Below are 14,213 nucleotides of genomic sequence, written 5' to 3'. Positions count from 1 at the left end.
ACAATCCAAGTAGGAAGTTTATTTTAATATTCAGACTACATGCTTTTTCTTTACTTATTTCCTTCCATTGCTCCTTATTATACTTCCTGTTCCACTCCAAAAGTTACTTTCCTTTCTTAGGATTCTCACCTTGAAATGGTTATAGATGGCTATAATGCTCCATTACTCCTCATTTAACCAAGTTATATATACTCAATACTTTTATTCTCTACACATAATTCAGTTCCTCCAGATTTTTGTCTTGTCTTGAATTCTCTCCAATTAATGGCTCATCCATTTGTTTTGTTTTAGTTTGTTTACAAAAAACCCAGCTGAAGTTCAGCAAAGGCATTTCTTTTAATACATATACATTATGATATTCATATCTTTAAAAGAGAGCAAGCCATGCTATGTATGTTTTGAAAGACTCTAGAAACAGTCCCAAACTCAAAGTCAATGAAAACAAGAAGTTCCATGGAAATTGCCAGTATTTGAAGCAGTGGTGTTGTATGAGACAATTGCTATTTTTGAACAATCCTGCAACGGTTGACTAGTTTGTATAATTTTCAGTTCATGGTTACTTACTTCATTCCCTTCTAATTCAAAAAACTCAAACTTCATTGAAATTCTGTATTGAGTGGGAGCAACCACCTGCCACACACAGTTTTTGTTTGGAGGATATTCTTTGGGCCATCCTGGTGTGGTTATAGTCCCATTTAGCTTTGTCAGAAGTCCCCCACAAGCCGCTGTAATGTAAAATGAAAAGGAAGAGCCTCACTTATTTGCAGACTCCCCTGAAACCACATTTTGTTATTAACAGAAACATATTAAGTAAGAGATTCAGCCCTCTCAGACATTATTTGTATTACAGTAGCATCCAGAGATACCGATAACGATCAGGGCTCCATTGTACTATGATACGAACACAAAGAAAGAATAGTCCTTGACTTCAACATCTTACAATCTAATTTAAGACATTTGAGTGCACTGAAACACTACACAACACTTTATCACATTCACCCTTTTTTCTCTCACCCAGTTCCATATACTCCCACAATCCTCCCAGCTCCTGTCTCTTCATCTGTATTTCCCAGGCTCCATGGGATGCATCACTCTCTGCTTCCCTCACCCCTTCTCCTGAACACACTTTGTCCCTGATGCAGAATCTGAAAGGGTGAAAGATTTCAGCTGTCCTTTCAGCATACGTTATATAAATGTGCCTTCTCCTTACCAAAGGGTCTCTTCCCCCAGGGATTTTAATGATCTGAATGATGGGATGGATTGCACCCTCAGGATTTTCGCAGATGACACTAAGCTGGGGGGAGAGGGGAGGGTAGGAATAGGGTCCAGAGTGACCTAGACAAATTGGAGGATTGGGCCAAAACAAATCTGATGAGGTTCAACAAGGACAAGTGCAGAGTCCTGCACTTCAGATGAAAGAATCCCAAGCACTGCTACAGGCTGGGGACCAACTGGATAAGTCTTTTCTGCAGAAAAGGACCTGGGAATTACAGTGGATGAGAAGCTAGATATGAGTCAACAGTGTACCCTTGTTGCCAAGAAGGCTAACGGCATACTGGGATGTGTTAAAGTAGGAGTATTGCCAACAGATCGAGGGAAGTGATTATTCCCCTCTATTCAGCAACAGTATGGCCACATCTGGAGTATTGCATCGAGTTCTGGGCCCCTTGCTATAGAAAGAATGTGGACAAATTGGAGCGAGTTCAGCAGAGGGCAACAACGATTTGGGGGATGGGGCAACAACGATTAGGGGGATTTATGAGGAGAGGCTGAGGAAACTGGGCTTATTTAGTCTGAAGAAAAGAAGAGTGAGGGGGGATTTGATAGCAGCCTTCAATTACCTGAAGGGGGGTTCCAAAGAGGATGGAGCTAGGCTGTTCTCAGTGGTGGTAGATGACAGAACAAGGAGCGATGGTCTCAAGTTGCAGTGGGGGAAGTCCAAGTTGGATATTAGGAAAAACTATTTAGCTAGGAGGGTGGTAAAGCACTGGAATGCTAGGGAAGTGGTGGAATCTCCATCCTTAGAGGTTTTTAAGGCCTGGCTTGACAAAGCCCTGCATGGGATGATTTAGTTGGGGTTGGTTCTGCTGTGAGCATGGGGTTGGACTAGATGACCTCCTGAGGTCTCTTCCAACCCTAATCTATGATTCTACGGTGCCCAGGTATTACTCATGTACAAAGGTTACTTTTGTTAAAAATGCAGTTGTTCAAATAATATGGTGAAAAATTCAGAACATATCTGGGAATAAACTATCCAAATTCTGTTCTACACTCTCTCAGTCTTGGCAATATACTGAATACAGACAGTTTCATTGCTTCACCTTTTTTCAGAAGAATTTCTGCTAATCTCATTAGTCATTCATTATTCTCCCGTTAAAAAAATTCAATCACCCAAGCAGGCAGCAGAACTTTACCATCTGACCAAACATACACCACAAATAGAAAGGAGTAACTAAATTTTCAGCCTGAGGGCCAAACTCCTATTTCAAAAAAGTCAACTCAAAGGGCACGAGCAATATTTTGAAGGCAGATTCTTTACCTTGCTTCACTCCATTTGTGAAACACAGACATTGCTAAGGGACCAGAAACCACCTATATGTATTCCCGCCCTGCAACCCAGCATGAGGGTATAGAACCAGCATATCAGCTCCTAGTGGTGCAGAAGGTGAGTTGAAAGCTGGATGTTGGCTGGAACATACTGCACTCTGGTTATTTCCATCTGGTTTACAGAGCCTTGGGGACCATGGCCAGTTGGCGCAAGTGATACAGATCCCTAAACTGCTCTAACAAGAATGAGGGAGCTGTAAGTGGCTGTTCACCCTCAAGTTCTCCTTTCTTTCCCCTCTCCTGGATTACCCTGCTTGGCTGTGTCGGGAAGGAGGCAATGGAGTAGCCAGAGTTAGTCTCCTACCTTCTCTGAAATACAGTCAGAGGGGAAGTTGTTGAGCAGGTACTTCATGGAAAAGACAGCAACTCTCATCAGAGCTGCTCCTGGCTCTGTACGGGAGCACTGGGAGGTAGTTTCTCCTGAACTGTCTGTTTTAGGGGGTTTTCTGCAAGACCTTCCTCTCTTCCCTAGTCTTTACTGATTGAGATAGGCACCCAGACAAAAAAAAACAAACATTTTTTTACAATTGGATTGGGATACACCTATTCTGGCTTCCAGTATGAGTCAGCTTTCAGTATGAGTCATCTCCATGCAGGATCCTGGAACCAGACAATGAGCTATGCATGTTCTCAGTATGCATGTCAATGAGCTATGCATACTGAGAATGTCTCATGCATTTCTAATACTATCTTTAAAATAAAGCTCAAGGAAACTAAATACAAAATACACAATGAATGTTACTGTCATAATTCTGGTTTAATCCCACAATATCATAGAATTCAGAGATAATACCTACTAACTATATCTAAACAGAACCACGTCAATGGGCAATGTTCTCAGACCACTAACAATACTTAGGCAAAATAGATTAAATAAGGATGGTCTAAAATGTCTCATGTCTGAATTTACTGGTATTTGTGAATTAGCATATGATTATCGCTATTTGAATGACCGTAGTACTGAGCTTCATTTAGTGTGCATATATTCAATGTTATGGGCAACGAGATATCTTAATCCAATCCTAGTTTTGCAATATCTTCCATGTAAGGGCCTTTTTGATTTCTTCAGACGATTATTAAATCTAGTTTCTTTGCTTTTAATAAAAAGCTTTGATATCCGATTATATTTCAAACATGACTTTTTTAAATGAAACGATAAGTAAAAGGACACTTTAAAATAACAGTAGAAACCCATTGCAAATCATTAAATTTTGGCAAATGAGAGAGCAAGTCAACAAATGTAGTTATAAAAACAAGGATAACATATCACAAACTGGTATTTCATTCATTTGACAAGTGAAGCTTAGTTTTAATTACAATACATTGTAGCAATGTATATTTATGTATGTAGTAAATTTATGTCAGATAATTTTATAAGAATAATGAAGTCTTTGAAATATGAGATCTCACTGTGTTGCTATGCTGTTAAATCCTTCCTAATACACACACAGAAAATGCTCTTTTCTGAAGGCAAATTATGTAGTGTATGGATCAGTGAAGTGTGAATAAACAAGGTTCTACTGTATATAATTTTCCAGTTAACTAACAATAAAACTTGAACGGGATAAATTAGTAATTAATACTAAAATGGATAAAGACTATTATAGACAGACATTGTACAGTGGAGGATATTTTTCAAGCTATATGATAATACCTATACTCACTAATGCATAAGCTTTAGTACACAAAACATGGCTTTATAAAATGACATACCTATAAGTTTTAGGACTTCTTTAAATTAGCAGCATACTGTACCTTCACAACTCTTTTTGTCAGGCCCAAGTTCATAGCCAGGATCACAAGCACACTGATAACTGCCCAAGGTATTCACGCACCGCTGTTCACAGCCCCCCTTGTCAGGTTTGGCACATTCATCTTCCTCTATGAAGACATAAAAGAATGGAAAAGGCATTAATTAAAAGTCTTTATCTTCCTCATCTCTAATTGTTAAACAGATTGATATTATCTGCAGCAAGTGGTGTGCATGCCATTGAACTTGTCTGTATAGCACATCATCTCTACTGACTGGAGCATTTTTAAAATCTTAAAGACCTGAAACCGGGTCAATAAAACGTTATGTTCTTCTTTTTCATTACAATAGCAACTGACAGCTACAGACCTAATTTATAAGCATTTTGTGGCCAGCATACAATGATTTAGGCAGCAGCAATCTAAAGGTTGTGTAAAGTACTGAGAGAATGATTGGAAATCCTCAGCAGGGTCACTTGAAGGGCACTTTTATCTCCAACAGAATGAATTTGTACATTATCCTGAATTCATACTCAAAACCAGATTAACAGAATCCTCAAATCCCAGTTTTCATTCTACTGATATTAAAGGAAACAAGATGCATCAGAAAAAAACGGAATACGGCATTATCTTTGCTAGCCGTGAAACATGCTCATAATATTCATGCTCAAATATGCCTGAGATGTAGTATTTAGCATTTCCTTGCACAGTGGCAAATATGAAGAATATTCTCATTTGAAATAAACACTGACAATTATCTTCTCCTCCCCCATATCTGTACAGAGTGAAAACTGATGGTAAGGGCAGATCATCACTAGCCCTTTGTGGCTGGGCAAGGGAATAAGGGGGAGTAGGTTACCTGTACCATGGGTTCCAGAGGGGAATCCAGGTCCACACAGCTTCTACATCCACACCCTGTGCATTTGTAGTCATTTACATGTGTGCAAAGTCAGTGTAAAAACACTGCCATTTTGATTGGTTAACATTTTACACCCAGTTTGCCTAGGTACTGATGACTGAATGAGAAAGAGGTAGTGAAAGGTAGTGGAAAATCAGGCACCTCGACTCTAATCAGAACAGAAACTAAAATAATATTAATTTTTTATTCTACCAATATTACATCCTTAATGCTCTTTGTAACAGAGCAGACAAACATTGTAATTCTTCTATATTTCAATACTATATGAGAGTCAATCCCCATATAATACATACCTTTAAAAAAGTTAGCAGCAAACCCTGCTTTGTTAACTGTTCCATCAGAAACAAACTTCATCCACAGGGTATTAGAGGTAGATCTAATATCTTCTGGCTTATCATAGCCACAGAAATGGCCAATCAAACGACTATTTTCACTGGTTCCATCTCGGACTTCTAAGTAGTCATAGGCACAGTTGTCATGTCTTTCGATCTGTAAATATACAGCAGTGCTCTGTTTAACCATGGACTAACACATAGCTAAATAAAATTCCTTTGTGTTAAATGGAATAGAAAATGTTCTTTCCTTTGGAAGTCCATATCTATTGTCAAAAAGAGTATAACAACTGTTGGGAGGGAAAAAAAAGGTTCTTTATAGGTCTGCGTGTTACTACACTCACTTTCATGAACAGAAGCAAAATCTGTTGAGATGTTGAAAAGATACAATAGCTTAATTGCAAAAAAAAATTCTGTCTAAATAGCTACAAAGCAAGGCCCCATGTACTCCACAGTAAGCTTGATCTAAACTCTATGAAAGACCTGGTTTCTGCACAATTTAGTGCAGAAGACTAGCAATGCAGTGGCAGTTTTTGACAAATGAAGTTTAAATTTTATTGAACTGAATATAAAAATGAACTATAATCAGGAAAGTATTATTTTTGTGTTCTTTAATTTGATGTTAAATTCAATTTATTTTATGCTGTCTCTTCATTTTCACTGTGGTGCAAAATTCTGCATTAATGCATTCACCCTGCATAACTACATTCTAGAATTTGATGTGGGAAGCTAGACGTACTGGCAGTGAATAGAGTTTTAGGCACCTAGACGGTGTGGGAGGCAGACTGGAATTACCCACATTTGCTGCTAAAAGGGTGAGCAGTGAAATAATTAATAGTAAAATGTCATCATTACATCTCTGAAGCTGTTAAGTTTCCTGTTTCACTTGGGAGACTCCTGATTTCAGGTGATGTCTCTTGACTATTCCAGGCAGCTGACTGAACCTTTGCCATATAATGGGAGAACCCTAGCTGGACTAGAAATACGTGGGTAGAGCATCTCATCTACACATCCTGCCAGAAGACCTCAGAGCATAGAGACTATTTTGTGTAGGTCTTAGGTTAGAATGCTTCACACTCCCTACCTAGTAGTGTGTGGAGCACCAGTCAGAGTGGGAGTTGCAGCAGAAGGTAAAGCAGCAGCAGGACCTGGAGATGAGCCTTACGATCTTATATCTCAGGAACTGCAGTTATTAGATCTCAGATAGACTCCCAAAGAAAGAGAGAGAGACAATCTTCCCCCTAATGCAACCAGAATTCTTACGGCTGCTTTACCTTAGATTACCCCATGGTTTTAGAATTATGGAATACATGGAATCCTGCCTATAAATAAATTAACTAAATCCAGGAGAATAAAATTATATCTCTGAGAAAACCGGTTATACAATAAATGGCAGGATTTCTGTTTTAAAAGGAAATTTCTTAGATAAGGAGAAGGCTGAAATCAAATCTATTAACAGAACCACCCTTTTAAAAAAATACAAGCAAACTAAATCTCATCCCCAAATGGAATTTTTTGTAATATGGAATTAAACCTATTAATATATTCTATGACAGTTTTGCTGTTCATTCATTGGTTGCTGAAATACTATACCTGCTGTGTATTATGAGCAGAACTAAGAAGCTTTAGCTTAGTACATTAGGATTTCTGATTATTTTATGCTCAGTTTTGTTTATTTCATTTTTTTTAAGAAAAAAAATTGTCCCTCTTGTACAAAACTTGTCCATTTTCTTATCTAAGGCTCCAATACGGCATACACTTAAACATACATGTAATTTTCCCAGTGCAAGCAGTCCCATAAAAATGAGTGGGATTACTCACATGAGTAATGCTACAGGGGCTTTTGTGTTTCCAAGCTCAGGGCCTTAATTAATTACGAGATCCATCTAAACATTTTGATCATGAGTAGCATCAGAACCAGAGTTAGGATGGTGAGTAAGAAATATCATAACAACCTGGGGCACAATTATCGCTGTACTGACTTCAGTAGGAGTTTCAAGTGCACAACTAATGTTGTGGTCATGCATGTGTCTATCTGCGCACCAGTTTTTCAGAGGTTTAGAGAGTAAATTTTAAATGTACTTCACATTCCAATTTTTTGTTCAAGTTATTAAATTGAAATTTTTTTATTGTTAACAATTATAATCTGCAATTCTGCTAGCATTATTGTATTAACAGCAATAGAGTAAAAAGCTATTGCATTCAGACGTAGGTGCTCTTGACCTGTTTCAAAGCCCATTAAAATCAATAAAGGGTCTAACTGTATTATTTTTTGTCCACAGTTCATTTTTACAGGAACATAAGGTCATTCAGAAATTCAATTTTTTTTCTATGATAGAGGAACATTATTCCACTCTATAGGGGAGTTTGGAAAATATTTTTATGGGCCAAATTCAGCTCTAAATTACATGTGCCCAACTCTCATTGAAGTAAAACACAAGAATTTCCTTTCGGAGCATCACCTTTCATTTTTGGCAGAGGAAGAAAGATAAAAATCTATTTTGGGCAGTGGTAAGTTGCTAAACATCTAAGATTATAAAAAATCAACCAACTTATAAAGTGTTATTGATTTACACCAAACATTCAAGTAAGGTGATCATTTGACTAATTTATTTTTAGTTCAATACCACTGCAAGTGGTTCCAATACTAATAATCTTCAGAGATTAACCTGAAATATAAACCAAAAGATAAATATAGTGTTTTTGGACAAGCAATAAGTAACTTTAAAACCCTTTGGCAACAAATAAAAAGAACTGGTTTGAACTGTGTTTTCCTTATCTGAGTCTCATATTTTAGGACATTATGGTGTTGTGTTATCTGGCAGCACTGCTATGCAAAGACCTGCTATGCTAAACTACAAAAGTCTGCTATGCTTCCCAGTATAGAGTTTGATCCAACACCTATTTAAAGTAATGGAATGACTCTCACTGGGCCCATAAACCTTGTTTATTGGAGGGTTCAGATGTCATTCTTTCAGATGACATGTGGGTGAAAAACATGCAAATTGTTATTAAATAAATAAAACATATTTTAATTTTTACAGCAAAAAAATGTAGCTGTGTTGGTAGCATCAGCAGCTGAAGGCTCCCGAAGAAAGTCAGGGCAGCATGACAGAACGAGGATGAAGGAAAGCCAGAGAAACCCTCTCGACGGAGGCAGCAGCAGTGGCCAGAATGGGGTCTCCAGGTTCAGGTGGGATTGCTTGAAGTGGCCATGGGGACCCAGAGAAAGTGGTTGGATATGGTCCAAAAGAGGTTACGACAGGTGGGAACTTGGCAGGACACTGACCCATCCTCCCAAACCAACCTATTCTATATTATCTCTTCCCCTCATGCCCAAATAGTGTCTCACAAGATGAGTTAGAGGAGGGTTCTTACCAGATCTAATGGTCTGGTGAGACAAGCAGGCCTCATCTTTATGAGCCACAGCTCAAGTCCAATTCACCTTTCTCATATTTAGGGATGCACAGAACTCCAACTTTCCTTCCCCATCTGGAGGTAACACGACTGGCAGAGCAGTCTAGATTCTTATTTTCAAAATTTTTACTGTCTCAGACAGTTTCTCAGAATTTATTTTTCAGTCCCAGAATAGTCAATAGTCTAGTGGTAGGGCTCTCACCTTAGATGTCGAAAATTCAGGTCCAAATCTTTGCTCTGCATGATTTGGACTAGCAACTTGGGACTCCCACATTGCAAGTGAGTGCCCTACCACTGGGCTATAAAGTCTCTCTCTCTCTCTCTTCTGACCAAATTATTTATATAAAGTAGAATATCTCCAGCTGGAGAGACACAGAGAGATTGCGAGAGAGACTGATTAAGTGGAGTTAAGGATGCTAATATTTATGCTGCTCTGCCTAAACATCACATAGTCCAATTCCTCTATCAGTGAGCTAAAGAAGAGCAGGTAATCCTACACTCTGCAGAAGCTGCAGTGCCCACAGCAGGCAAAACAAGATGACTCAGTGATAAAGTCTGAAGTTCTTGGCTTTTCTGGGGGTTTAATTATAGACTTGAGGTTATTTATAAAATTATTCCATTGCATTGTGTGCAATCAGAATTTCTGACACATAAAAGCACCTTTCAAAGGACAATCAAATAGTTTTCTCACAAACACACTGTAGTAACTTCTGTCTGCCCTTTACTATTTTTGGACACAAGGACTTCTGATTTTTAAATCACTTTTCTGTTTTGCTGGGCAATGCACCAAGTATATAGAAATAAAGTGACACATTTGAACTCATATTTGAGATCATTTTGCTATCGTATTGTTAACTATTTAAGGATATTTGATACCTTTTGTCATTAACAACAGAACATTCCAAAATTTTCTTTTACGGATATATGTGCTGACTACAATAAACCCTTAACGCTCATGAATTAATACATTTGGGGGGAGTGGATTACAGCTCAGCCATAAGTATATCCAATATTGATTACATTTCTTTTTTTTTATTTTATCTATTTCTTTGAAATCTTTTCCAAACACTTGCTATCTCTTGAGTTTTCAGCACAAGAGGAGGTAAAGCAAAAGAAGGAGTGACACCAAGTTATCAGTGGCTTAGTAAACTTTGCTGCCAATATAAGCTTAAAGTTGGACATTGCTTGTTTCATTTATATGCAGCAAAGAGATAATCTAATTTTTTGCTATTTCAGAGAAGACAAACTGATTCCTCATAGGTAGTAATAAAAATCAGAACCACTGCTCTATATTTTTGTTAGTATAGCTATTGCAGGAAAGGCATTCCTTGTCCATTAAACAAAGTAATCTTGTTTAACGTCAGATTTCATAGAGCTGTCCTAATCAATCCTGATCCATTATAACAGACTCTCTGTATTTTGATATAGAAATGGATTATTAAGAACTACAGAATTACTAAAAATACTGTCCATTTAAAACAATTTTCAACTCTGAGCCAGGACAGTGAAAGCCTAACTAGCATTCAAAATGATCCTTGGGCAGCGGAAGAGCTCATGCCCTTATGTGGTATGGGACATTAATTTAGGACTGACAAAAAGATATGAGACTGCAGGTAACACCTATGAAAGTCTTTTCTAATGTTTATAATATATGGTCATTACTGATGGTAAATGTTGCCACCGAGTCCCGATCTTCTGATAATTCCATGCCAGAACTCCCACTGATTTTCAAGGGTCATACATCACTTAATGGTTGCAAGACCAGGAACAACAGAGATGAAAGAGACAGATGCACAAGGGACTTGGGCACTGCAATGCTAAGAGTCACTTTTAGGCAAATAGGAAATCAAAGGAATACCACTGAGATCCACAAAACCTGAGTTAGGCACCTAAGCTCCCTATAAAATAAATGGAGGGAGATAGAGACTGAAGAATGCAGTCCACAAAAGCCAGCACACTGGTCTGGGAGCCACCTAAAATAGCCCGTAGGAAATGTAGATTGCAGTGGAACCAAAACTGGAATGTAGTCACCTAAATGCAAGGCTTAGGCACCTAAGTATCTTTGTTAATCTGAGCCATGGTTCCTAAATTCATACTCTAGTGAAATATTTAAACAAAAATTGTAGACAGAATGAGTATTACTAAACTTAGCTGTGAACTTCAAACCAGCACGTATAGTATATATAATGGGTTGTATGAAATATCAATTGCCTGTGTTAGGGACAAGCTTGCTGGCCTGTACCATTCAATAAAAATGTTTATAGAGATCCATTACAGATATGTTAAATTTGAAAAATTTGAAAAATATTCATTTTATGAATTTGGCTTTTTAAAAAATACAGTACTTGATTCTGCATAATAAAAACAGAAAATGGTTTCTTTCCAGAAAGGCATTCCTTTTTTGTAGCAATTAGATTGAGAAAAGAAATAACAGCTCTATTATTTAATAGAATCCTAAAGCAGTCTTGCAAAACAGGATTATGCATTTGTCAAAAGAAACTATTGTCAGTATTTAACACATTCCAATTCAAATAGCACAGATAACATAAAACCCCTTTAATCTTCTTGAAAATTTCTGCAACAGGAAAGGTCCCAAGGAAAGGAAACTTCAGCAGTAGACTTTTTTTTTCTTTTCTTTTTTTTGTTGGGGGGGGGGGGTTCTTTGTTTCTTCATTGGTTTAATGAGGATTCCCTTAAATGGCACTGTCAGTTATCCACTAGATGGTTTGCTGAATCAGTTAAATGGCTTTACCTCAAATGCCTGAAAGGTTAATCCGACATTGTAGTTCTCTGACACTGTTATTTTCCACACACATTCCTTCATTGGTCTGTAGTCATCAGGATAATTAGGAGACTGTATCTGGCCTTCGTTTTTGTGGATCTCACCTCCACAGATTGCTGATGAAAGCATAAAACTCAATCTAAGTATATTTTCAGGACTGACATTTTCCCCTCTTCTTGAACTGTCATATTTTGTGTGGTGATGAAATTATACAAGAAAAAATGTACACACTTTAAAAAGGTCAAATTGCTGAAATCAAGCTTGGTTGTATAAACTACTGCACATTTTCAGTTTACACAGAGTATTTAATGTTTTTAATAATGCAGTACCTTTAACACTGGAGAAGACTCCAGAATCATTGACATTTATGATTTGTGACTGCTTTAAAAGGCATTAAAATTGTCACAAAATAATATCACTTTTTATATGCTTTTAGGGTTATGTAAAATACATTTCCCATCAATAACCATGTCCATATGTAGTTTATTAGCCTCAGTAAAACAGAATATTGAGACAGAAACTTCATCCTCTACATCTATGAATTTTTACCTACAAACTACGCTCTGAGCCTGGAAACACATACATTTTGAGTTCAGTGAAAAAACTCACATGAGTAAGGTTACTCAAATGCATAAGTGTTTTCAGGATTGGGGCCTACCCTCATATACTAAACATCTGTGGGCTCCATTTAAATCACACTCTTTTCTACTCAACAGTATTAAACTGGGCTACACTGATTTTCAAGAAGGTGTCTGTTAACGTTCTCCTTTACGTAAACTACAATACATGCAGGAATAGAACCAGATTTTGCGAAAGAAGGTGGGGAAGTATGGAATTAAAAGTATAGAACAAAACATTAAATACATTTTCTCTTCAGCGCTGCCTCTTAAACAAGGTATCCAACAAGAAATGTGCAAAACTCCCCGCTCCCGAAACTTCCCATGAGAAAAAGATAGCCACATTAAATTTCCAAAGTGTCATTAACAAAATGGACTCAACACACCTGAACTAAAGGAAAATGGAAACTTCCCTGTGTTTGGTAAGCTCTGTGGAGAAATGTAGGTATGTGCTAAAGAACAGATCTCAAAATCTATTGAAAACGTTTAAGAGAGTTTCCAACTCCCATTTAATTGAGAATTTAAAAATGTGCATGATATACTTATGATCACCATTACTGATGCTATTAGAAAGGATGACGTCTGTAATGTGATCATATCAGCAATTTCAAAATTACACATCTATGAAGTTGATGGCCCATACCAAAACTGTTTTCTTAAAAAGTAAGAAACTAATTTCAGAGGAAGTTAATTTAACTCTTTATCAATGCCCACATTTGTCAAGATATTAATGTGTTTCTTGTTCATCTTTATCCATCTGCTTAAGTCATCTTTAATATTCACAGGGACTTGCCTTCATAAACTGCTGCAAAACCTTTTCCTACCCAATTGCTGCTGCTGCGGAACTCTATCCACATTCGGCTGTCCGTAGATGTGAGTACTTCTGGCAGTTTGTCACCACAGAACCTGCCTAAAAACAAACAACGAATAAGCATACTTTATGTGCTCTTTCCGGCCCAAACCGTACAAGCACTTACGCGTGGGTTTAACTTTATAAACAGGCTTGGAAGGATTCGATTTTTATCAATAAATGCTGATTTCACCATACACACAAATCAACAAAAATATTTCCATTGATAATAATAGATATGTACAGATAGGCAAAGTAAGAAAAAATGTTCCTTGAGAACTCATTAGAGTTTGATTTAACAATATTTACTTTGTACATTTTGACATGTGATGTTGACAAGGTTTAATGGTTATAAATGTTTTACTTTTTAAATCTCAACAGCTACTGTCATTAAATAATTATTGCCTGACCCCACCCCATACTTTCCAACCATGACAATTTAAATTCAGTAAAAATGCTTTAAAATACATTGTAGAGAGATAGAGAGATTTTATTATAATTTTGTTGGTGCTATTTTTCACAATTCCCAGGCTCCTTTAGTACTATGAGACCACATGTAAAAGTTTCAGAGGGATTGAGGGTCAAGAGGGTGTTCCTCTTTCTAACCACAATGAGTCAAATGATATCATACTTTAAGCCTGTCACTGATCTGGAATTGAGCATTATGCATCCTGGACTTCATACTGGAATAATGTCAGCAAAAGTCAAGGAAGAATTCCAATTTTGTGGGAGAAAAAATGCTAATGCTTCTCAGTATATATATATATATATATATATATATATATATATATATATATATATATTTAACTTTAAAAATGACAGCTTTTTGAAGTAGATGGGATTAGTAGGTAGACTGCAGGTATGGCGGACAAAGACACATAATATATCTAATTTATCATATGGATCTGCACTTTATCACATGGACATGAATACCACTACT

At 37.1% G+C, this 14,213-nt stretch overlaps 1 protein-coding gene across 2 annotated transcripts in view; it reads right to left on the bottom strand.

Moving 5' to 3' along the window:
- Positions 1–14,213, bottom strand: part of TLL1 (tolloid like 1) — a 196,106-nt gene that overhangs the window by 34,551 nt on the left and 147,342 nt on the right. For both annotated transcript variants that reach the window (XM_048847632.2, XM_048847631.2), the window contains exons 12-16: positions 13,217–13,333; positions 11,777–11,922; positions 5,569–5,764; positions 4,363–4,488; positions 565–725 (exon numbers count right to left, since the gene is read on the bottom strand). In XM_048847632.2, the coding sequence (XP_048703589.2) occupies positions 565–725; positions 4,363–4,488; positions 5,569–5,764; positions 11,777–11,922; positions 13,217–13,333 (746 nt within the window). The remainder of the gene's footprint in view (positions 1–564; positions 726–4,362; positions 4,489–5,568; positions 5,765–11,776; positions 11,923–13,216; positions 13,334–14,213) is intronic.

This window comes from Caretta caretta, chromosome 4 (assembly GCF_965140235.1).
Source record: "Caretta caretta isolate rCarCar2 chromosome 4, rCarCar1.hap1, whole genome shotgun sequence".
NCBI lineage: Eukaryota > Metazoa > Chordata > Testudines > Cheloniidae > Caretta > Caretta caretta.
Note: the sequence above shows the minus strand (reverse complement) of the source record. Positions and strands in the feature narration are given on the sequence as shown.